The sequence below is a fragment of the Camelina sativa genome, chromosome 7 (assembly GCF_000633955.1).
Source record: "Camelina sativa cultivar DH55 chromosome 7, Cs, whole genome shotgun sequence".
NCBI classification, from domain to species: domain Eukaryota; kingdom Viridiplantae; phylum Streptophyta; class Magnoliopsida; order Brassicales; family Brassicaceae; genus Camelina; species Camelina sativa.
Genome location: NC_025691.1, coordinates 31,929,832 through 31,955,978, shown reverse-complemented (window position 1 = coordinate 31,955,978; position 26,147 = coordinate 31,929,832). Strand labels below are relative to the sequence as shown.

At 33.1% G+C, this 26,147-nt stretch overlaps 6 protein-coding genes and 1 pseudogene across 6 annotated transcripts; 5 read left to right on the top strand and 2 right to left on the bottom strand.

Annotated features, from left to right (window-relative positions):
• On the bottom strand, positions 426-1,414 carry LOC104705166. The gene is made up of 4 exons (XM_010421142.1): positions 1,289-1,414; positions 1,126-1,179; positions 533-919; positions 426-437 (listed from the first exon to the last, which is right to left on the bottom strand). Exons 1-4 carry the CDS (start codon positions 1,412-1,414, stop codon positions 426-428), a joined length of 579 nt encoding a protein of 192 aa, XP_010419444.1.
• On the top strand, positions 6,540-8,292 carry LOC104703771 (cysteine-rich PDZ-binding protein). Its single transcript, XM_010419846.1, has 4 exons — positions 6,540-6,726; positions 7,008-7,125; positions 7,874-7,971; positions 8,072-8,292. The coding sequence occupies exons 1-4, from the start codon at positions 6,711-6,713 to the stop codon at positions 8,134-8,136; spliced, it is 297 nt and encodes a 98-aa protein (XP_010418148.1). The 5' UTR covers positions 6,540-6,710; the 3' UTR covers positions 8,137-8,292.
• On the bottom strand, positions 8,396-10,848 carry LOC104703770 (chaperone protein dnaJ 50-like). Its single transcript, XM_010419845.2, has 10 exons — positions 10,628-10,848; positions 10,459-10,521; positions 10,300-10,366; positions 10,070-10,129; positions 9,925-9,975; positions 9,743-9,823; positions 9,267-9,379; positions 9,057-9,174; positions 8,841-8,967; positions 8,396-8,721 (listed from the first exon to the last, which is right to left on the bottom strand). The coding sequence occupies exons 1-10, from the start codon at positions 10,744-10,746 to the stop codon at positions 8,618-8,620; spliced, it is 903 nt and encodes a 300-aa protein (XP_010418147.1). The 5' UTR covers positions 10,747-10,848; the 3' UTR covers positions 8,396-8,617.
• On the top strand, positions 13,123-13,931 carry LOC104703768 (protein YLS9-like). Its single transcript, XM_010419844.2, has one exon. It carries the CDS (start codon positions 13,148-13,150, stop codon positions 13,823-13,825), a length of 678 nt encoding a protein of 225 aa, XP_010418146.1. The 5' UTR covers positions 13,123-13,147; the 3' UTR covers positions 13,826-13,931.
• LOC109125514 lies at positions 14,759-16,054 on the top strand (annotated as a pseudogene).
• On the top strand, positions 19,416-22,650 carry LOC104703767. The gene is made up of 4 exons (XM_010419843.2): positions 19,416-20,195; positions 21,578-21,724; positions 21,819-21,974; positions 22,077-22,650. The coding sequence occupies exons 1-4, from the start codon at positions 19,416-19,418 to the stop codon at positions 22,383-22,385; spliced, it is 1,392 nt and encodes a 463-aa protein (XP_010418145.1). The 3' UTR covers positions 22,386-22,650.
• On the top strand, positions 24,334-25,875 carry LOC104703766 (probable transcription factor At1g61730). The gene has a single exon (XM_010419842.2). The coding sequence runs from the start codon at positions 24,479-24,481 to the stop codon at positions 25,640-25,642; it is 1,164 nt and encodes a 387-aa protein (XP_010418144.1). The 5' UTR covers positions 24,334-24,478; the 3' UTR covers positions 25,643-25,875.

Below are 26,147 nucleotides of genomic sequence, written 5' to 3'. Positions count from 1 at the left end.
AGAAGTGTATTATTGAGTTTGGTGAATCCAAGGGATACAGAAAGGAGTTGCTAGTTAAATGCCTGAGGCATCTTACTTTTGCTAGTTTGAAGTTCCACATGAAGCACAAATGGAGATCTAGGCTATTGCAATCATTTATTCAGGGTAATTGTATTAAAAGAGGGTGTATTTTAAATAGGAAGAAGCAACAACAACCTATTTAGTGCACACTTTGGTAATATAAGGAATCAAAAACCATATTCATCTTCTTTACTCTATTTCTCTCTATCGACCATCATAATCTTGTCCCATCATCATCATCATCGAATCAGTGTTCTTCGATCGGGGTGATCAATCACTAATAACCTGTGCTACCATTCATCTAACTAGATCAGAAATGTTATATAAGATATTGTATTACAATATGTTCATAATAAACAGTGTTTTTACACAAAAGCCTTAACCGAACAAACATAAATAAGAAAATAAACTAAATGATAATGAAAAAACTAAAACATAAATAAAGAAAAAACTGACTAAAACTAAGAGATACGACCCCTGAATGCGTATGGCCAAATCCTGGTCCTCCATAAAAGAAATGAGTTCCCAACTCATCTCTATGCAAGTTCTTGACGTCATAATAAGCAGTACTTGTTGCATGTGTAAACAACTCAGGGGTCGGCTGGAAGCTGCAAGTGTAATCAACCACTTGTATGTTCCTGAAATAGCTCGCGTTTCCAAACCCTTCTTGGGGGAAACGCCCTGAGCCCATCTGCGTCTTCGTGTGTCGTCCGAAGCTCTCTGAGTCAATGATTTCTCCACCCCAATCGATTTTCCTTGCATGATCGCCTAAAGTGGTGAAAAGTTCCCTAGGCCAGTATCCTACCAAGTCGGTGCCTACACGCAGCCACCAGTTTCCACTTCGGGGATATAGTTGGTTCTATAGTAAATCCAGTCAATTTAAATATCTATATATTGTTGATAATCTTGTTTTCTTAACCTAAAAGTATAAGAGCAATGCTCCATTAACGTATACTGTCTGTAAATACTATATAGTATTATTATGGACAATAACTTACTGGTAATAAAAATAAGGATATGTTATGTTTGAAAATGTAAAAAAAAAAAAAAGTAAAATAGACGTACCGTCCAATAAATGAACAATCTTGGCTTGTTGTCCTTGTAAAACACCTCGCACACCTAAATAGTTAAATTAACAAAATTATTTACTATATTAGTCTCATGTATTTGATTTAAATTAGCGGTTTAGGAAAAAAATAATAATAAAAAACAAAAAATTATTCTAAACCTGCCAGCCGACTTCAATCGTGTTGAGATCTTTTGTCTCATAGTCTCCCGAAGTTATCCACACTTGGGCAAGACTCAACTCGCCACTGTTTCCAACGACCGGTTCCCACACGTTGATCGTAGCCATGGTCCCATACAGCTTCTGTAGGCGATCTGTAGCCACCTCTGCATACTATTATTTACAACCAAAAAGATACCACAGTTAATAAAGTTATAAACGGCTGATTTCTTAAACATTTACTACTGTTTTATAATATTTGTAAACTAAACAAACTTCTAATGATGATGACTGACAAAAGAAACAAAAAAACATTGATCTTGATTCCAAAATTCAATAAGAAAAAAAAATCAGGCCCGGCCGAGTTAAATATTAGGATATTCTCTAATCTAAGCTACGTACATACATGCCCAGTAATATACAATATGAAAATTAACATACATGATATGGAAAACCCTTCGGCATAAGGCCAGAAATAGAAACATTTGAAATAAAGTTTCGTTTGACCATTATAAACTATAAAGAAAAAAGTATAGACTAAAACGTATATTTTCTTGAATCTACACCGTTTAAAACGTGTAACTAGTACAGTAAAATAGTATATAATAGGATTAACCGTACAGTAAACCTCGTGTTGGTAACTACGGTTAACCATGTCCGTTTGGGGTTTCGCCCGATGATCCAAAGCGGTAACGATTTGCACTGGTATAGTATGTACGGGACACTTCACTTTGCTGACGTGAGCCTCGTATGTTGGCCATTCATTTTTTGCCCTAGTTCCAGTCGTTCTAGGGATCTCTGTCGGCGATTTCTATAACAAAAAAAAATAAATTTTTTTAAGTTACACGAAATTAAATTATAAATGATAATCAACACATACTACAACAAATAAAATAAATTTTCTAAAAACGTAATGAACAAACCTATATTGTGTGATTTTTTAGAAGAGGATGGGAAAAAGCCGGTTGGTCATGTATGCCGATGCAATAGTGAGACTAATCTGAAGCCTGTAAAATTAAATTTCAAAAATATAAAACATATTAGTATATTTTTATCACAAAAAAATCAACAAAAAAAAAGAAGATATATAAAACTATTATCAGGTATGGATATATCGATTTTCGTGTGAAATAAAAACTAGTAAAAGAAATGTTTCACGTAACTATTTTATTTCGCTTTTTTTTTTTTTTTTTGGATTAATGCAACAACGACGGAATGTTAGATCTAAGAATATATATATTGATATTAGGATATTCTCCAATATCATGTATGTTAATTTTCATATTGTATATTACTGGGCCTGTATGTAGTAGCTTACACTAGACTCTCACTCTCTAGTATTTATACCTAATTAATAAATTATTAATACAGGATATACACCTAAGATCTCTAGATACGTGGTCTGAGAGCATAAAAAAAGAACCCTAAATTTTCTGTTTGCGCCTTGATCTTTATTTGATCTGATTCTCGGCGAGACTTGCTGCTTGTTTTAGTATACTTCTCTTTATTCATTACAATTTTGATTCTTCGTTACTCATCATGACTGGAATTGAAGATTCTGGTTCTGCTACAACCAAATCCAGTCATGATAATAAGATGAAGAGAATACATCCTTCAGATCTGGTGATTCCGGTGGATCGAATGGGAGGAGAGTACTCCAAGTGTTCATCACTCGACAATAAAAGAGTAAGCGTTCAGTATCTGGTCGGTTTTCTCGCCGGTGCTACAGGTGACTGGCGGAAATAGAGAGAGAAGAGTAAGATCTCACCAAAAACCATGGTGGAAGCAGAGTAAAGAGATCTCGTCGGTTCACCAACGGAATGAGAGAGTGAAGAGGAAGGTCTCTCCAAAAACCATGGTGGAAGCAAAATAAAGAAAGGAATGTGAATCATAGTTTTCGGACTAACAGATCCGTAAGAGTGGAAGAAAAAGGCCAATCAAAAAGAGATAAGAGTGGGAGAATTGTCGCCGGAGAAAACTCATTTTTTTAAGATGAGCGGCTATATTTGGGTTTACTTTTGGTCTTGAAAAAAGATTATAAAGAAAGAAAAATTTTGAAAAATGTTAAAAGAGTTTTTACCTGCGTCTGCGTGATGATGAGCATGATCATCCACCAAATTTCTCCCCCCTTCATTCTTTGGATCCGGTTCTGAAAGAGATTAGGAAGAAGAAGATTGAGGAAGAGACTGAAAAAGAAGAAGAAGATCTGAAAGAGAACGAGAAGAGATAAGTTTTGTAAAAGAGGAAGCTCGGTCTCTCTCTCTCTCTTACCATATTTGGGCGCCAGATTCCCTAGTTTAAACAAAATGACTCCAATCAGTTTAGGGCAAAAAAATTAGACATGTATGTATAGGTTCAAGTAGAGATAATTTTTAATATTTTTTTGTTCTGAGGAAAACTATGCAACGTCTATTTACAAAAGAAACGAAAATAACTACATCTACTTGAAAATCAACGAATTTTTTCTTGGTTGTGTAGTTATAATTCCCTGTCATTGAGTTTTTTTTTTTTTTTTCCTGAGTTGACGAAACAAGAAATCCATGCGAAGAAGACCTGAAACAGTGTGGGATCGCATTATGGACAAAATAAAGAATGGTTTTTGAAAATCGTGACATTCATATCTTAAATATACGAAAGACGACAAACTGGAAGTCTTGGCATATTCGAAAATAGAAAGAAACGCGTCTCTCTCTCTCTCTTTACTCACTAATTATTTTCTGGCCATTTAAATGGGGACTATGGACTAGGGAGCTTTTAATTATATGGGACAGGACACAGTAGAAAATTAGCACTTCATTAGCTACCAAAATACATTAATATCTTAGGATCCTCAAATTTACAAATATCACATTGTTAACAATGATATACTTATATGTATGTACCTCTTAATTAAGTATAGTATTTACTAATATACATCACCTTACTGATCTAGCTACCCATCAAAATCCAATGATGTATATATATAATTTATTTTCAAAATCCAATAATGTATATATAGGTGACTAGGTTGGAGAAGTCTATTTAATATTGAGAGTATTAAGGGCAGATTTTATATCGATCTATTTGTATTGCTTGATGTCTAGCTTCATGATCTGCAATAACGTTACTTTTTTATTTTGCAAATATTTTCATTTATTTTTTTTTAGAAATATTGTTATCTTCCGCAACATAAAATCACAAACTACATTTGATCCACGTAAGAGATAAACTAGAGGTTTTTTTTTTTTTTTGCAATTCTTATACTAAATTTGGTCCACGTTGTAATTAATCATGTTCACTTAACTAAATACTAAGATTTGATCTACAAAATAAACTTAAAACTTAAAATAAAGATAATTATATATATGATGTGTGCTTACGTAACAACGGATCTGATTGGTCGTTTTATAAATTAAACTACAAGATTAGTCGCATAATGATTCGCTCAATCATCGTCACGTGTAGTGGTTATTAGCTAATGAAAAGGAATCGCTCTTTTTATTATGACCATAACAAAAATGGATTTAGTTAAAAAAAAAAATTACACGTTTTGAGCTGGTTTGACTTTAGATTTTTAATCAACAGGACAAAAGAAGAGGACAAAATGAATGATTAGCTTGAGTTTTATCACAATTTGACGACAAGTCTCTCTTCTTCTCTTGTAAAGTACAACTCGAGTTAGACAGAGGTGGTACGTCACCTCAGGTGACGTGGCGTCAAATGTCCGCAGAGCGAAGAAGACCCTGCTTGAGAATCAGTGTTTTCTTTGGAAAAATGGTATGGCCCATTTATTGGGTTTTTTTCTTTTTGGATGAAAAAACTTGTGGGCATATGTTTAATGGATATTTATAGAATTAGGTATTTTGTGGATTGAAACTTTAGAATAGAATACTTTTGTCCATACTTGCGTGTTTAGGCTGGAGAAGGGAATATACATTTTTCTCTTGTCATTATTGGGTTTTATTCCAGTTTTGAATCTTTAAATAAACTAAATAGGATCGGATCCGCGCTGTAGCGCGGAGGAATATTTATGAATATATACGACTCATAACAAATTAAAATATGTTACATTTTTATTTTGCTATAATACGGTTAATTATGATAAACTATATATTTTTGTAAAGATTTTGGATAAAATAGTAATATTAAATAAAAAAGAGAATATAATAAATAGTAATATAATGAGTTTTGAATTTTGATATAGCAAAAAGAATTAAAAGTGAAAAAATTGAGCACCACGAAGAATATTTGTGGATACTATGATCCATAACAGATTGAAGAATCTCATATTCTTGTAAACTATATATTTTCATCTGGAAAAAAATAATAGAGATAGTTAATTAATACTTCCTATATTTAACTATGTGTCATTTTAGAATTTTTTTTGGGATGTTATTCTATACTGTATATCTAATGTGCTTTTTAATGTTACATTTTTTTTACCCCTAAATCTAAAGTTTTTTTTCATTGAATTTAAATCATTAACCATTTATTAAATAAAAACAAACATTTATAATTTCATACTTTTCTTAATTTGTATGAAATGTGTCAAAATTAAATGACATTTTTTGTGAATCATATGAAGTAACTTTTTTATATGATCTGTTGGCTTGGCTCTAACGTATGTATGCATTTTATATTATTTGATTTAGGATACATAATTAAACTCGTCTAGAAAAAGTAAGCACATACAAAATTTTAAAATTGTAAGCTGGTATGCTTTGTATAGATTTCTTAACTATGATTTCACTATTTCTAATTTTCTACTTTTCTTTTGAGATTTAAAAATATTTTTTGTTTTCAAAGTTTTTTTGTTAAGATTTTAGGAATTGAGTGAGAAGTGGGTATTGAATTTGGTCCACAATATATATGATTAAAGATATCCACTAAAATTTTTTATGGGATAAATCTGTTGGCTGTAATGTGTGCATTTTATATTATTTATTTATGATACGTAATTAAACTCGTCTGGAAAAACTAGGCGCATACAAAATTTTAAAATTCTAAGCTGGTACCTATAGTTTTTAGGAAAAAAAGCCAAGAAAATACATTATTTATATTTTATTTGGATATTTAATAACTTGATCTTTTTAGATTAGAAGAAAAATACTTCATGTAGTTATCTTTGACTTAAAGTTATTTGATATTTAAATGATTGTTAAATTTAAATCCGCTCTTAATCGTCCCTTAACGTACGTCACAGATGTTAAAATATAACTACGCGTGTTTGTATCGATATATATATAAATACGGGGACACGATGTATTGAATAAGTTGACGTGGCCTGGTGGTAATTTGTGTTCCATAAGCCTTAAGGACGATGTCACCCTAAGCCAAGGAAAAAAGGAAAAAAGGAAAAAAGAAAAACAAATTTAATTGTTAAAAAGTTAAGAACTCATTCGAATCGATTTAGGGTTTCTTCATCTATCTCTCGAGGAAGAAGACAATGGTGTGCGATAAGTGTAAGCCTTAATCTCATCCTTTTTCTCATTTCAGATTCCCTAATTTCGCCAATTCGTAGTGATTTTCGTATTGTAATTGAATCAGTCTCTGCTTTAATCGGTTTCAGTTTGCTTGATATCATGGTGTTGGGTTGTGAATCCATCGCCTTAATAATGATTTTATGATTCGATTTTGGATTTTTAGATCGAAACCACTCCTAATATGAGTTTTTGGATCTGTGGTTTTTAAGTTCAAAGTATGAACCTTTTTGACTCGATTTTGTTTTACTTTGCTTTTTTAGGTGAGAAGAAGTTATCTAAAGTGATTGTTCCAGATAAGTGGAAGGATGGTGCTCGTAATGTAACTGAAGGTGGTGGTCGTAAGATCAATGAGAACAAGCTTCTCTCCAAGAAGAATAGGTAATGTAATGTGGTTTCTCTCTTCAGTTTTAACATCTTACAATTTTACTCTTGTTCTTCAATTGAATGCAAAACATGTGGAAGTAGCAATCAATTTGTATATTTGGTGATGTTTGTGTGTTGTTAGGTACGTATTGGTTTGGTTCCTGTAGTTTCCTGTCGTCTAGGTTCTTCTTAGTAACATTAGTAATTCTAGAACTTCTCATGGAAATACATTTGTAAGTTTTGGAGTGTCTTTATTTACTTTTTTGAGTTGGTATTGGTTTGTTTCCTGTAGCTTCTTGTAAGAATCATTAGTAAATGACTAAATGCAGAACTTCTCATGGAAATAGCGGGATGTGTCACTTTGGGATGTTTGTATTGTCTTTTCTGAGTTGAATATTGGTTTGTTTACTCTATATTCTTGTAAGAATCATTAGTAGCCTAACGATGAATTTGTAAATGTTCTTATTTTCTTTTTATGTTGAGTATCGGTTTGTCTCCTCTAGGTTCTCTAGAATAATTAGTAAATTGTACAACTTCTCATGGAGATAGTGATATTTGTAGTGTCGTTGTTTAGTTGAGTTATTGGTGTGTTTCCTCTAGGCAAGTCCAAGAATCATGAGTAGATGTTTATGACTATTTTTTTGTGCTGTAGTACTTCTTGTCGAATAACTAGTTAGAATAAACCGTTTAAGACTTGGTGCTCTTGTTGTTATCTTTCTTTACTGCTTCTGAATTTGTCTTTTGATGTTTGTTTGTTTTGTAGATGGACACCTTATGGTACCTGTACCACGAAGTGCATGATCTGCAAGCAGCAAGTGCATCAAGATGGTAAATACTGTCACACATGTGCTTATAGCAAAGGTAAATAGTAAATACTTATGTTTCGCTGAAACAAATTCTTAGATAGTAATATTATAACAGAGTAACTCAATAAGTGATAATTCCCTTCATGGTTGTGCAGGAGTGTGCGCAATGTGCGGGAAACAAGTGCTGGACACCAAGATGTATAAGCAAAGCAATGTATAAACAACTCCACAAGCGTTCACATTTTGGTTTCAATCCCTTTGATGTCAACTTTGTATAACTGGGACAAATTATCTTTGTGTTATCATCACACTTTTGTATACTTTGTAACGGTTTTCTTCGTTTTTAATATAACAACACTAAATCTTGTTTGTTTCACTGTGTTTCTTGTCTGATCAGAAAGTCCTAATGCTTTCGCTTTAGAACTCAAATTCAAGTATTAAAGATAGTTTTGTACTGAGCAAAATTGATTTAAACAAAATTGAGAGTCAAAACCGAACCATGTCCATTGTCAGACATGATTCAACTTGTATATGCCAAATCGAGATTTGGTTCTTGGTATAATTGTACTACTGTCTCTTCTTGTAACAAGTTCGTTGATCAGATCTCTTTAACATTATAGTAGAGTGACAATGGTAACAAAAGTGTCTATGAAACTTGAATTTGTGTCCTGTGTATCCTTCCATGGTTAAGTGATCATGACCTATCTTCTCCGCTTTGATTCTTTACGCATTTCCGCAAAGTAATTCTCAAGATTCTGCTTTTCCCACAGCCTTTTCTCCACCAGATCTTCCTTCCTATACTCATCTGAAAATTATCGCATTTGTACAATTCGTTTTAGTCATATTGTTACACACAAATCAATCTTTATCCATATGGGAGGTTCAGGTTTGGGAAGTAGAGAACAAAGGCGAATAGAAGGATACCGAGATTAGTCCATGCGTCGGCAGACACACTGAGTGATCTTCTGGTTAGGTATGATGCATCTTCCCATGAATAAGGAGCTTTCTTCACCTTATATCTCCATACCCAGCTGCTGTACCATACCAGCAGCTACAAGGAAAACATAAATGTAAATCAGTGATCTCGAGAAAGGAAATACGGGAATCTGTGAAATGTAGCAATTTTTAAGAACATGAAACCTTGATGATAGTGTACGGTAGGAGGATGAATCTAACACCGAGAAGATCCCAGACCGATGGTTTTTCAGCTCCTTTGATTTGTAGGTCGAGTTCGCTGCTTAGCTCTTCTTGTAGTTTTCTGCCAAAACAAAAATTTGCACATGATATAGTCAGCGATATGCCACATTCTCAGCTAATAAGAAGGCAATTTAAATACATAGAACAGCATACTTGTCGATCTGCTTTGAACCTTTCTTCCTGTTAGTTACTCCACCCGTGCGTTCAAGTTCTAAAGCCTTGAGCTTATTCTTGTAAGCAGGAGTTCGCTTAACCGTCGCTATAGCCTGCATCATAACAAAGACGGAGGGCCTCATCAAGAAAACAAGCCCAAAGTTTGTAAAAGTACAATACAGTATCTTGTATGGTTTTCTAATGATACGCTTTAAGAGTTTAAGCCATATTTAGTAGCACAAAAAGTGTATGAATCACATTCAAAGAGTTCATATGTCCAAAAAATTCTACAATTTATGAGAAGCTATGATACATGTAATGAGTTACGCATACCCCCCATAATTCTCTACTGTTTAGTCAGGGTTATGTAGATGATTACTTCTGATCCTTAGTGAGGCTTAAAATATAACGAGATACGTTTGGCATGCATAAGAAAAAACCACTAGAGAGCAGAGACTTAGACTACTAATACATACCTCATTATACCTTGCCACGTTGTTCAGATATTGAAATGCAGATAAAACAACCAATAGACCAACAAGAACAGCACGCGGATCCTATGAACACAACAGTCAGTTGTATCAGTTAAAAAAAAAAAAGATCCAATTTTTTTTCACCGAGAAAAAAGTCAACAGAATCATTCCAATAAAAATCTTACCGACTTATGTCCATACTTCGCTCGGTAGTACTGAGCCGTGTTGTAAAACACCTAAACACAAAAGAAACACAGATCTAAGCAATTCACACAAAACAAGAATTGACATTTTGACATATATATAATCAGATAAAGTTCTTCTACTGACCTCCTCTGGATGTTCAATTGCATAATCGTATTGCGCCCGAGTCTCATTATCTTTCAAAATCTGAAAAGAAGAAAAACAAATTACAAACAAATTTGAGAACCTTCATGTTCCTAATTATTATCAACTATATACAAAAATCCACCAATTCGCTAAAAACTAAGATCATCCTTCCCTAAGAACTATACAAAGCAGATGTATTTATAATGTGATGGGGACTCTAAGTAAGTAACCTCGTAAGCAGTGGCGATTTTCACAAAGAGCTTCTTGGATTCAGGATCCGGATTCTTATCTGGATGACTAAAACCAATTCATCAAAATCAGAAATCAAATCAAAGATCAAGATCAAAATCAAATACAACAAATGTCTAAACAAACAAAAAATCCCTTACTGTTGAAGAGAGAGCTTATAATAAGATCTCTTGATATCAGATGCGTTCGCATCTTGAGCAACACTGAAATCGAGAGAATGCGAACGGGTTAAGGAGGATAATGAAAATCGAAATCTGAATTTTGGAAACGGAGATCGGAAGCTGAATTTAATAAAAAAGAAAAACAAACCCGAGGAGAGCATAGCAATCTTCAGCACCGCAGTAAATAGCCGTCGAAGATTGGACGAACAAGGAGAGAAAGAGAAGAATCAAAGCCCAGCACCACCGCTTCGTCACCGGCGGCGCCATTCCGGGATTAGTCGTCGTCGTCGGCGAATTGGGGGGGAGGAGAAAGTACTCTTTTGGGTTTTTTGTTTTTGTTTTTGTATTTTGTTGTTTTATAAGAAAACAGAAATTGAGAGTTTTTTTTTTATATATTTTTGTAAATGGTCCAACAACACAAGTGGTCAAGTGTAATGTAAATATTTACGTTAATAACTTAATATATGATTATGGTGTTAAATAATTGAGTCTTATCGTGCGAAATAATAGGATTAAAATAATACAAATTGTATTTGTTCTTGTTCAGATTATAATTTTTTTTTTTGGTTCCATAATCGTTTTAATATGTAACTATGCAATATTGCATTATTAATTTCTTTGTATATATATATGATTAGACTTGAAGATGATTTTTGAAAGAAAAAGAAAAAAAATATTAGAAGATGATTCAGTTTTGGGCTTATGGGCAAAATTTCAAAATAGGGTAGGCCCATATATTTATCTAATTTGACCCTCTTACACATTTGTTCTTCTTTTTTTTGTCAAAACCACATTTGTTCTTGATTTATTTATTTTGTTGGTCGCAATGCTCCTCTCCAACACTTCCTTCACATCACATGTTAGCAAAGGAGAACAAGAACAACATGTCTATAACTCTTAAATATAAGGGTAATATTAGTAACTACCATGAAATTCAAAAGAAATTAAGATGATACCATAGTGTCAGAAAATTTAAATAACTACTATTTTTAAGAGAAAGAAAAATTCAAAACTACTCTTAAACAAATGACAAAAGTACAACAACGTTTGCTATTTGTAGAAAAGACATATCAGTTAATAAAAATATCATTATATACTAAAAAAAAAGCGTATCATTTACAAAAACAATATGTTTTTATATTAAAAATCGTGATTTTAAAAGAAATCACATGTAATCTTAATACATAACGTGTAATTTAAGAAAATAATTTATTAAAGAGAGAAATATTATGTTATAACGTGTAATTTGATAAAGTAATGTGTTATAAAACAAAATATCATGAGTTAAATAAAAACACGACGACAGAAATTCCAACAGAAATTGAAATCCAAAGAGATAAAGTGAGATATCTTCTCCAATTTGAAGGAGATAAACTGAAAAGAAGAAAGAAGCAGGAAAAGTAAGAATTGATGTTGTTTGATATGTTTATAACAGAAGAAATAATGATATCTCACCATAAGAAGAAGGACACCAATGGAGATATAGAAAGAGAGAGAAACCAAAGAAGAAATATGGAGAATAAGACAAATCTTGGTAATTTTATTACTCTTCTGACAAAAGCACTGTAGACAAATGGTACTTTCTTAACTATTTTTTATTTTTGTGCTATCTACTGCATATTCTCTAAATATAACCTCTTATAATATAAACTACCACTACGGGATCTAAGAAAAATATCTTTTAAGATTTTTAGACACACGGAAATTTGAAGAAAAGTTAAAACTTAAAAAGACCATAAGAGTTTACTTTTTGTTTGGTAGAAACAGAGGATTTATGAGAAGAAAAAAAAAACAGAGGATTTATGAGACTCATGTCAAATATTTACTAGTTTTCTACAGTTTGAAAAAGTTCTGATGAAGTTCATCTGCCGTCATCTTTAAGGTTCTATGTTTTTTTTTTAAAAGGTATTTAATATTATAAATAAATGCCCAATGGGCTATTTTCGGATTTAAGCCCATTTACAATAATCCCCTAAAGGCCTAAACCACATACATCAAACCAAGTAAAACTGAAAATCGAAATTGATCCGAGTTTATCTAATAACGAACCGGAATCAAACCGGTCGTTCTGAAACCCTAATCCTAAACTGAAGAACTCAGGTGTGAGCCGCCACCCATGATATTGCGGATAATTCTGTCCAACCTTTCCCAAGTTTGTTTGCCAAACATATTTTCATGTAAACTGCTGTGAAACATACACACACCCATCCAAGTGAATCAAAATATGTTCATGTTAGCCGACATTAATTAGTCTTCAGTCTTTTAAGGTATTTTAAAATTACTTTGTAAACATTCCAAGTTAAAATAAATAAATATAGTACTAAGGAAAATGTCTATTCGAATAATTATGGGTACCGCATCAGATATGTTTATAGTAAAACATATAATAAACAACAAAATACGCAGTTAGATACTTTAGTTTTTCCTTAATCTTTTTTAGTAGTACACATTCTGGGTAGATACTTAGTTTTCCTTTATAATTTTTGTTAAAGATTTAGATAAATAGTTGTCAAATTCTTTTCTTCACAAAGTGTAATACCTATAGTATTTTCCAAGGTATATTTTGCTTTCTTCTTTACTATCACTATCTTAAAATATATATATAACTATAAAACCCATCCATCTCATTTCACTTCCCATGACCCACCAACATTAAATCTATAAAAAGATGCACAACAAGGTCGACTCCTTACCGGTCAGAAGATCAAACCCACCAACCCCACCCATATCCCGTCACCGCTCGGCCAGCGACATCGTTCATCGTGTCAAGGAAAGCCTCACAACAAGAGTCTCTAAACTCATTTGTGGCATTTTCTTATCTCTTTTACTATGTTTAGGCATTGTCACTTTCATCTTGTGGATCAGTCTACGACCACACCGACCACGCGTTCATATCAGCGGGTTCTCGATCTCGGGTTTGAGTCAATCCAACGGGTTCGAGACATCACATATAAGCTTCAAGATAACAGCTCGTAACCCGAACCAAAACGTCCGCGTTTACTACGACTCCATGAACGGATCCGTTTACTACAAAGAGAAACGGGTCGGCTCGACTAAACTCACTAACCCGTTTTACGAAGACCCGAAGAACACGAGCTTGATTGAAGGAGCCTTACGTGGACCTACAATGGCCGTAAATAAGGACCGTTGGTTGGAGATGGAACGAGACAGGAATCAAGGGAAGATAGTGTTCCGTTTGGAGGTAAGGTCCGTGATACGGTTTAAGGTGTACACATGGCACAGTAAAAGCCATAAGATGATCGCAAACTGTTATGTTGAGGTCGGTTGGGATGGAATGTTGTTGAGTGGGACTAAAGACAAAAAATGTCCGGTTTATTTCACTTGAACAAAAGTGATTGTATTTCTATAATAGTTTACATAAATCTTTATTTAACATATCAATAACATTTTTGTTTGAATGATTAGAATATTATTCAAATATTATTGTTTTATGTGTATTGAATTGAATTTGGTTAAACTATAACATTCGACCCATGATGACCTGTACATTTTTTGTTTTGTTAACCACTTATGATTCGACATGATTGTTTTTTTTTTTTCATTGACGGCCGACATTAGTTTTTAATTTTTTATATAATCTTATCGTCAGTCGTCATGCATGCACTGATGCACCTAATGATTTACATAATTTACGCGCTTAATTAATAAATTATAATAAAATGCTTAACTGATAAATTATAATAATAAAAAACTTTGCTTATGTCGTCACGTCGTCGAACTTAACATATATGGATAGTATTATTATTTTTAATTTGAGAGATTAAACTATGCGTTTGACAATAACTGAATAAAATAGGTAAGATAACAAAAATTGGTAAATTTATATAAGTACTTGTACTAGAAAAAAAAAAGGTCACTTCTTGTCAATAAATAAGTAATAAATTTGAAAGAAGAAAAAAACTCAATCTATAAATATTAAAATGGGAGAATATGCTTTATATCCTAAATTTAAGATTTTTATTTTTATTTTTTTTGTAAAAGATGTGATTCGTAAGTTAATTTATCTTATATTAAGTTTGCAACCTCGTTCTCACATATATATACACATTATCAAGTTCACTACATAAAAGTCAAATCGAACAGCCTGGCCCAAAGTTGACCAAGAAAGAAAAAAACCTGTACTATGTAAGTTTTGTTTTGTTTTTTGTTTTCGAATGACAATATGTGCGAACCAAAATAGTGTCTATTAAAAGGATATTGTATATAAGGAGAGTCAATCCAAATAATAAATAACTCGATCATAGTTGATGAACATAACAACGTTACTCCAAAGATGGTCTCTCACCCTCTTCATCAATCAAAGTACATCTTCTTCCTTGTCTTCCTTCTCATCAAAACCCTAAATGCACAACCAACTTATCTCCTCAGCTATTGTTACACATCAGGAAACTACACGTCAAACAGTCTGTACAAATCCAATCTAAATTATCTAGTTTCCGTTCTTCAAGCGCAATAATCGGACAAAGGATTTTACAGCTACGCCTCGGGTTCTTCCCCAACCACAACAGTGTACGGAACTTATCTATGTCGCGGAGATATCTCGTCTTCAACTTGTGAAACATGCATCTCAAGAGCATCCAAAAATGTTTTTATATGGTGTCCGGTCCAAAAAGAAGCTATTATATGGTATGAAGAATGCTTCCTCAGGTATTCCAACCGTCAGATTTTCTCAATTCTTGATCAAGGGCCATTTGTCACATGGACGACTTACGATACCATGATATATCAATCTTATTTTATCAACACTGGAATCCCGTATAGATCGGTTGATAGGAGAAGCCTACTCGAGCTCTTCATATTTTGCAAAAGAAACTTATCAAGTGAGTTTTCTTGGAGAAGTTTACGATCTAAATGGATTGGTACAGTGCACGCCCGATTTGGATCAGTATGATTGCTATAGATGCTTGAAATCCGCGTATAATGAGACTGAAGATTGTTGTTATGGAAAGCGTTTCGCGTTGGTTTACTCTACCAACTGTATGTTGACATATAAAGCTACTTTATTGGCTTCACCACCCCCTCCTCCGCCTCCGCCACCCCCACCACAACCTTTTTACCGCGAAAATGATGATAGTCCTAGTTCCGACGAATCATTTTCATTTAATTTAAAAAGTGAGAACTAATTGTACTCTAGCGTTTCATTGTCTTGTCATTTATGTTTGTGTTCTACACATGTGAAAGTTACACTACACACGTACTGATGGGAAACTTAGAATGTATCAGTATATGCATGATATAATTTAGTTAGATTACTAGTATTTGGCTATATCTCAAATGGTTAAACGGAACAGACTCTTTATTTAGTGTTGTCAAAATTGTCTTTAACATAGAGTTTGGTTATACATGTCTAGGTAAAGTTTTTCGAAGAATCATAGCTCCAGTGATAGCTGAGGTGCTAATGATCTTGGCGATTTGCTTGTGTTCTCTTTGTTGTTGTTGCATTAAGAAGAAAAAGAAAACGAACGAAAGAGAAACTTCGATAGAAATTTCGACGCCTAACGTTGGTGAGAATCTCACTGTTGATCACCCAGTGGAGAAAATCGAATCAAAATAATTTTCCAATTTAACTCATCTTTTGTTTAAATCAGATTTCAATTACTATGTTATGCTTGAACGTAAGTGATTGATAATTGTTGAAACCAACACATTTCAATAGTTGTGTGCATTTTTATACCATCAATTTCGAATTTTCGACTAAAATTTGGACTTATGCCAAACCGCGCGTAACTTCATGGTTAGAAATTGGTCTCTTCTTCTTCACTCGACTACAACAGAATAATATCATTAAATTGCAAGTTGCTTTTACAGGTTGCGTGTTAAACCCTATAATTGAAAGATATACCTTGTTCATATATAATCATAATTCTTTGTATAATCATATAATTGCAACATACATAATTATTTTCATCCTCATAGTATTTATATACTCATAGCTAAATATGTGTCGGTTCCCACATTGCGTGGACTTTAATAATTAAATACGAAGCTCTCTTCTCTTATACTCAAATTATATTGAAGATTTCATTATAACTCTAAAAATATCTACCCCTCCTCTAAAGAGAAAACATAAGGTTGTACTTCACTATTTCAGATATTTAAAGAGTATATGTGAATGGAAGCCTTACTTGATCTGAGTGGTTGTCGAAATTTTCGATTTCTGAAGAATATACAATTTATGTTAATTAATGGAAATAATAGTATCGAAAATCTCCAGTTTGGTATGATAACATGCATTACACTTACGATTATTTTATTTCCCTGACGATGAATGGTACAATTGAAATTATAATTTCATATATTAAACGTTCTATAGAGTAATTAATTAAATTAAAAAAATCACTCATGTTGTTAATTCATCACGTAAACCAAACGTAACGATCTATCAATGATCTGATCTGGAAAACTATCCTATGTCTGATCATGAGAATGTAATATTGATGACTTTAAGAGCCGGCACATATACTAAATACTAATCATTGTTTATATAACGTATATGTATAGCTTGTAAGCTGAATGTTTATATATAGTTGGATCATAGTACAAGCATGACTCGGAAGACTTTCCAAAAGCCAAAAAGTATATCAAAACAAATCGATTACGACTTTAACCATAAAGGACACAAAACTTTTGGTTAACATAATAAATTGCATGGAAAATATTATGCACTAGGTTGTTCTAGATAATGTAAAGAACATACCTGATCATGACTGTTTAAAAATAGGAAGATGACACATACAGCTTTTAAAGTCTCCTTTCAGGTTTTAACGAAATATCTATTTCTCCATATGGCTTGATATATTAAATTATGTACAAATAAAACATGTATATAATTTTTTTTGTTTAAAAGTTAACTTGTGTAGTTGTACAAACAATAATTGGAATATTCATGTTCCTAGATTCAGTATCGGACCTGTAAATGTTAATGTATATGTGGAATGCGTGTATAGTTTTATATTCTCCAGTTTAATTGATATCAATCTCGTATTTAAACATTATACTAGATATCCATCAGCATAACTATACTAACTAAAAAATTTATACAAAATGTTATCTTTTTGGATAGTTACGAATTTATAGCACGATTAAAGGATCTCTTTTTGTTAGGTAATAAAGCTTTAAGATCAACATAGTGTTATAACATAAATATACTATACAGATAATTAGATTGTGGGTCACGTATATACGAATGATTTCTTTTTATTTGTGTAGCTTAAAATCGCCTGCTTTATTATAAACTTTTCGTCCAAGAAACCTATAACACCACACAATTAAGTTATCATCATTTTACATACAAATTAACTACATCTTGTATTTAAAAAAAGTTCAGAGCAAGAAACGTATAGATCACAAAACATATAATTCCATTCCATCAGAAAAGGTGTTTAAAACTTTGAAAACATTTATGATCAATTTTAGAATCAGTTATTAGATCAAATTAGACGGCGTATAAGTGAGGGTCGACAAACATATACATAGACAAACATAGATACTCTATATTATTATTATCAAGTTGGTCGTATATGTGAGCTGCAAGTTGGTCGACATAATACGAAACATTACAATAAGTTTTTTTTTTCAGCCTACTCATGACTTTAAAGATAAGTATTCCATTAAATAAATATAACTTTCACATAAATTATTGTACACTGATTTGACAATTACCTGCTTACTTGAATTAGATTAATATTTAGGGGGGAAAAAGCATGAGAATGTCTCAATATCGTTCGACTAAACATTAATTGACACATTTATTCATTATAAAAATAAAATAAAACTCCTATTTTTTTGGTTAAAGTCAACAAGATTAACATGCATGTGGATTATATTCTGGTATAAAATTTTGCTTGTTGGTACTTTGACATATTAAAAACAAACTGTTTCCATGTGGTCGGACGGAACATGGGGATTTCAAAAATATAGAAAATTTTACATTTGGCTTTTGGGTATATCTATATTATATGGGTTTCAGTAGATCAAAATTAAAACATTGTAAGTAATATATCAAAATTGTATATTATCTCTTAGAAAGGTGTTTTATGTTTGGATTTGTAAAACAGCAAATCATGGTTACCTTTTTTGGTTATTTTGGTTTTTCAAGTTAAAAGGTGACTTTTTAATTAGTATTGGGCAGTTCGTGATTTCCAGGTATACTGTCTATATATCATACAGAGAATTCGGAATCATCTACTCGTCATTGTTAGCTAAAATGAAGAAGGTTGATTAATACTATTTCAAATAAATAAAAGTTTAATAATAAAAAAAAGACTTGGTGGAGTAAAATATTGATTTTATTCATAATTTCATATCATCAATCATAAAAGTGATAGAAAATATATTATTCTTTTTCTTCTGGACTCAAAAAACAAATTATTAGGTAATATTATCACAATTCAACCTAATTAAATACTCAAATTAAATTGAACCAAATGAAATCTAGTGTTATCTGTTAACTAACAAAATTATTTGTTGAAAAATATAATTATTTTGACAAACTTTGAAAATTATAAATATCTCTCACTTTTAAAAATTAGTGGATCCTATGAAAAACAAAGTCCCCCTCCATAATTTGTATGGTTTAGATACATTACTTTACATTTTAACAAAAATAAAAAATAATGGTGGGAACAAAGTAACATAATGCTAACAAGGTCTAATAATGGGTGTATATTTTATTTTCTCACCACTTGCCAAGGAGTTGATTTGCCCCTTTTATCTTTCTATTTCTGTTTTTATTTTCTTCCACTTTCTACTTAACAAATGCAAACATCACTCTCTCTCGCCTCTCGTCTCTCCAATTCTTCTATATAAAGTTATAAAAGAGAAATCAAACACACACACACACACAAAAATCCCAAAATCTCCTTAGAAACCCCATAACTTTCAGAAACTTAACCAAAAACTCCCCATTTATAAAAATGAGAAACAATTTCATCCCTGTGATTCTCTCCTTCATCACCTTCTTGATCTTCTTAACTCCATCAATCGCAGAACAAGAACATTCAGTTCTCTCCCCCGTAGATCAATTCCTCAACCAAACAAGCTCATACCTAAATTTCACAGAAAAATTCAACCAACCAAGAATCGAGTTCACAACATCAACAATCATCGCAGCTTTACTCTCTTTCCTCGCTTCATCGATCTCAAGCGCCGGTGGAATAGGCGGTGGAGGTTTATACGTTCCGATAATGACAATAGTCGCAGGTCTTGATCTAAAAACAGCTTCAAGCTTCTCAGCTTTTATGGTTACGGGTGGATCTATAGCTAACGTGGGATGCAATCTATTCGTTAGAAACCCTAAATCTGGTGGCAAAAACCTAATCGATTTCGATTTGGCTCTTTTGTTGGAACCATGTATGCTTCTTGGTGTTAGTATTGGAGTGATATGTAATCTCGTGTTTCCCAACTGGTTGATTACGATTCTCTTTGCCGTGTTTCTTGCTTGGTCCACGTTAAAGACTTTTGGAAATGGGATTTATTATTGGAGATTGGAATCAGCGATGGTGAAGATTAGAGAATCATCAAGTCAAGAGGATGATGGTGAAGATGATGAGGAGGAGAAGATTGAGAGTTTGAAATTGCCACTTTTGGATTATGAGAGACCAAAGAGGTTTCCATGGATTAAGCTTGGAGTTTTGGTGATTATTTGGTTATCTTACTTTGCGGTTTATCTTCTTCGTGGAAACAAATATGGCGAGGTAATTAAAAGGTTTTTCATTTAATTTCAATTATTAGTAAGTAGTTGTTGTTACATTTAATGAACCGTATTTAAATGACTTTTTAGATCTGCTTAAAAGTCCAAAATTTGGAATTGACAAATTAGACTAGAGACAGACAACAAAACACAGTATTTTTAAGGAAAGAAAAAGCCAAAAGGCTTGAAACTTTATCCAGAAAAAAAAAAATTATTTAGTTTTCATGATTATCTCAATATACATGAAACTACATTTTTTTCTCGTTCTGTTGAATTTTTTTACAAGTTACCATCACTTTTTCTGGTTACCCAATTTCTTTTTGATTGGATAATTTGTAGATTTCATTTCACTGATATGTACCTTCTCTAACCGAAACTTCTAAAACTGTTTCTTGAAAAGAATTTTCTTACCATTAAAGGAAAAAATAATGTCATGAAAAAATAATGATTCTGTAAGATACAAATCGTGTATTCTAAAGCTAGTTTTAAGTTTCATTTTCATATATCAATTAATTTTTTTTTTGCTTATACTAGGATTATACAGATATGTCAAAAGCACGTTAATGGAGTAGTTAGGTGAACTTTACGATTAAGATTAATGAGGAGTAAATGAAACACGTTTGAATTGTTCGATCATCTACCTTCATGACATATATCTTTTCTTTCTTTAAATTTGTGGTATCATCACGTGGTGAAGATGCGTTTGGAAAATGATAGAGAACATTTTTTTTTTTTTTTTTATAAAAGCGATAGCGAACTTGTTCACGTGAAAGACAGGTCATCATCATCAATAATGTTTTGGTTTTTTGGGATCGGTCGTAAGTGAAACAATAATAGAAACAATACTTACGTGTCTTTTTCTTCCTAAGATCTTTTCCTAAGAGTTGCACTTTTTTAGATTCCGTTACCCTTTCAAAGATGCTTTGGGCTACTATTTTTTTTGTATTTTCAGAAGTGACATTTTTACGTGGCTAGATATATAATATATGTGTATCAAAAGCAAATTCTAGGTTACAAAATAGATATCTACATTATTTTTAGAATTTTGTGAAAGTTGTTTATGTTCATTTCTATTTTATTATTATTATTTTGGGTAGGGTAGATTCTCTTTTTGAAAATCTAGATACAAACAATCTCTTTTGAACCGTCCAGATTTGTTTTTTGTCACTTTCGTTTGGATTCGACTTCATTTTTTTTTTCTTTTTCTCATAAACCAATTTTGAGTAATAGAAAACCATAACCAAAAAAAAACCGGATCAAACATGATAATAAATTAATAAACCGACTGATTACATTAGAACCAAAACCATATCAAACATGTTTTAGTGTAACCCAAACCAAAATAAGATTAACCCAAATCAAACAGTTCATACTTTGCAAATTTAGGGAATCATATCGATCGAGCCCTGTGGAATCACTTACTGGCTTCTCTCGTCGACTCAAATACCACTCACTCTCTTCTTCACTCTTTGGATTTGCTTCAGTGACAATGTTCAAAGCCAACAATCATCCGAGTACCAAGTCTCAGTAAAGGTTCGATTTCACATTAATCCAACAAACATTCATTAGTTTTCGAAAAAAAGACAAGAGAATTGACGAGTGTCCGAAAACAATTTTTTGCTTGCAGGATGTAGAAGATTTGAGATCAAATGATGGAGCAAGATCAAACAAGTGTATGTTTCCTATAATGGCTCTTTTAGCTGGAGTTTTGGGTGGTGTTTTCGGTATTGGAGGTGGAATGCTCATTAGTCCTCTTCTTCTTCAAGTCGGCATCGCTCCCGAGGTAATTCAAGTTCTTGGCTCGATCCGACAACACTCTGTTTTTTTCTTGGGCCTCAAGTTAAAATCACTCTGTTATTTTTGTTGTTGTTTGTTCTATATACAGGTAACTGCAGCGACATGTTCTTTCATGGTTCTGTTTTCATCAACAATGTCTGCGATTCAATACTTGTTGCTAGGCATGGAACATACTGGAACCGCGAGCATATTCGCGGTTATATGTTTTGTGGCGTCACTCGTGGGACTAAAGGTGGTTCAAAAGGTTATAACCGAGTATGGAAGGGCTTCCATCATCGTGTTTTCGGTTGGGATCGTCATGGCATTGAGCATTGTGTTGATGACAAGCTACGGAGCTCTTGATGTTTGGAATGATTATGTCTCTGGTCGTTACATGGGTTTCAAGTTACCATGTTGAGACCAAAAAAAAAAAGCTGGTTTCTTTGGTTAAATATTATTTCACAATAGATGTGTATATCATCATATCATCGTGTTTTTGCTCTTTCATTCATATGGTCATTTAGAAGTCAAGAAGCTCTCTATTTCTTTCTTTTGTATGATTTTTAAATTCACTATTCAGAATGCACATCTCGTGCATTCGAATATATTTGATCAAAATAAGCTATGTTGTGGATCTAAATTCAGATTTTGATATCAAATTATATAAGTTATAATTGTCATAATGCTGTCCACAATTGCCGCTTTTGTAATCTGGCAACTACATTTTCACCAGAAGGAGATTTGAACTATAGTTTTGAGTTACTCATAAATAAAAAAGTTCTTGGATTAAAACACTTGGAGACACTCTTCTTAACAAAGATCAACTCTCACAATCGGTTCCTTTTTACCCAAGAAATCAAAACAACATAAGCTAAACTGGTTTATTGGTTCTAAAGCGAATTATAAGCATAAGATTAAAAGATACCTGTAATAAGTACTCTTATATATAGCTCATCTGATGCTTACGCCGGAAACACTACCAAAGAGAAGACGAACACCGGCCTAATGTTGCTGTCGGAGATGTTGGAGTGTACTTGGAGTATCTCCAACAACAACAATCCGGATGAGTTTCAGTGGACGAGGTTTAGGATTTTTAGGGTTCTGGTGGAATTGGACAATTTGAGGTGGGTTTGAAGAAACCAAGCTAGAGAAGAGAAAAAATGGTTTTGGTGCCACTCGGAAACAGAAACAAAAACAGAGCAAAAACAGAAGAACAAGTCGATGTTAACGAGTTCGAGCTCTCAGAGTGTAAGGCACATCAAGAGAGCCAATTCGGACAATGGCTTTGGTGCCTTAATGAACATCTAAGGTAGCCTCAAAGTGTCAGTTTTGTAGGCAAACAAAAGACTCAGGTTAAAGCCATAACCATCAACAGAAGCCTAAAATCCTGGAAAATCCTAGACGATGATCTTGTCTAGGTCATCCCATGATTTTAAAACTCTGTTGAGGTCGTGGTTATAATCCCAACTAAATTCATCTCCTGGAGTTGAAAGTCATGGCTCTTGTTTGTTTTTTGGTTTACAATATTGTTGAACAATTTTGGTATCATATATTGAATGTACTTGAGAGCACAAGAGTATGGCGTTTTGTGGGACAAGACAAGGATCATGCATTTGAACCATATTTCTTCAACTTCACATGTTATGTTTCGGGCTTATTGACCAATAACAAAGAAAATTAAACTTGTTGAAATGACTATTTCCTTTATTCAAAACAATCAAAGCCATGGACGCATTTAATATAAAACAAACTTTTTGCTACAGTAAATAAATTTTACATTCATACCAAAAAAAAAAAAAAAACCAACAACAACCAACAATCAAGGACCATGGTGTTCCTACCAAAAAAATATAAAATGTACCATCATGGTGTTCATCACGATTCACGAGTCTCATGTTTTTTTTTTTTTTTTTTGAGCTAATTGTGTCTGGGAAAAAATGGGCTCTAGGCCTGTTAGTAATTCATGTGCGTTCTACAGATCTTGGACTTCTTACTTCAGATAAAAGAAGAATAGAAGTTAGGCATGAACAACAAAGCTAATGCCCAAATATTTACACACACCTTAATCTGCTACAAAAGAGTAAACGATTATGTAATGTTTGGGCTAAGGTAATGTTTAATCTTTATCGGCGGTGTAAAGTGTAAACGATTATGTAATGTTAATCTTTCTTAATGATTTGAAGGTAATAAATTCAAAAAAGTCATATTCCATTGAAACAAAATATATTTTCCAAAGCGACGAAACTATTTAATTTCCTAATTTCTTTGACCCAAAAAATAAAAAGTAAATTACCCAATAAATAATTATTTAAAAACCCTAAAATAAATACTAAATAAAAAGATCTATTGTTGGAAGACAGCAAACACTTGAAACTTAAAAAAGCTCACACCTTTTTATATACCTCTCTCCTCCTTCACCCTTTCTCTTGCCGTCGTCTCCTCCTCACGCTCTCTCACAAACCCTAAAAACCTTCTCTCTCTCTCTCGATTTTCGATCTTTTCACAGCTCCAATGACAAAAAAGCTCAATCCTTTGGAAGACCCACCATCCGCTTCTTCAAGCGACGACGACGACATCGAGACTTCAGAAGCTGGTGAGCCTTCAGACGACTCTTCTTCATCTGAAGATGACGAATCCTCCAAAGCTCCAATCAAATCCCTCGCCTCCGCTGCCGCCGCCGCCGCTTCATCTAAATCCACCGTCGTCGCAGAATCGGATTCTGGATCGGAGACTGAAACAGATTCGGACTCTGAATCGACGAACCCTCCCAATTCTGGATCTGGCAAAACAATCTCAGTGAATCTCAAGAAGAAAGAGGATCCGACTTCGTCTGCTGCTTTAGCTTTACCGGCTGCTAAATCAGGAGGAACCAAACGCCCAGCGAGTGAAGCTGCTACAGCTTCAGCTAATAAGCGAGTCAAGAAGGGAGGGGAAGAAGAGAGTGTAAAGAAACCAGGTTCTCACAGACTATGGACTGAAGACGATGAGATTGCTGTGTTACAGGGGATGATCGACTTCAAAGCCGATACAGGGAAGTCTCCTTATGAAGACTCAAATGGGTATTACGATTTCATCAAGAAAGATATAAGCTTTGAGGTAAGTAAGAATCAATTCATGGATAAGCTTAGGAGTTTGAGGAAGAAGTATATGGGTAAAGAAGTTAAGAATGGTGTTGAACCTAGTTTTGCTAAACCTCATGATCAGAAAGCTTATGAATTGGCAAAGATTATTTGGGGTCCTCAAGGGATTGCTACTGAGTCTAATGTTAAGTCTAACGGTGTGTCGAAAAAGAGCAAAGCTAAGAAGAAGCTTGATTCCGTTAAGCAAGAGTTGGTGTATGCTGGTTCTTCACCTAATGGTAAAAGGGATGATGATGGTGATGGTGATGATGATGATGATGATATGGATTTGGTTGTTCATGGAGGTGGTGGTTCGAGGAAATCTGATTTGTTTGAGAGTTCGTCTCTCGTTCGAATGATTGCTGGTTGCGGTGTTGATGAGTATTATGTGAAGCGACAATGGAGTTTATTGCCTGTTGAGACGAAGAAGGTTGTTGAAGAGAAGTTGAAGTTGTTGCAAGCTAAGGAGTTGGAGTTTGTGATGGAGAAGACTGACTTTTTGCATGAGGTTACATCTATGATTGTTGAAGCTTCTAAGAACAAGAAGAGCCATTAGATATATATAGATTTAATCGGTTTTTTTGAACTAAAATTGAATTTGCAATGTCTTCCTCCTTTTAGTTTCGAATTTTAGGATTTACTCTTCTTCTTCTTCTTCTTTCCTTTGATCTTTCTATGTAACTTTTCTGGTTTTTTTTTTTTCATGTGGTTTCATCTTTTGTTAATCTCTCTATTTTGGATTTGTAGCTTATATATTATGAAATACCATGGAAGTTAATTCTGCCAAAAGCTTGAGGCCTCTTAATGTGACACTCCGAACAAGAAGATATCAGACGGACAAGTTTGGTAGGATTGAGTAAAAAACATTATGTGTTCTCTTGTTAAGTATATATAACTGCAAAGATGTTGAAATCTACATTTCAACAACACAAAGGTCAAACTGGTGATAGGAACTTTGAACTCTTTTTTTTTTAATAACTTAGCACAAAGTAAAACTGAAGAATCACACAACCTTTCTTTAAAGCATTCTTTTCTTTAAAACTTTTGGTAACATTGCTTTG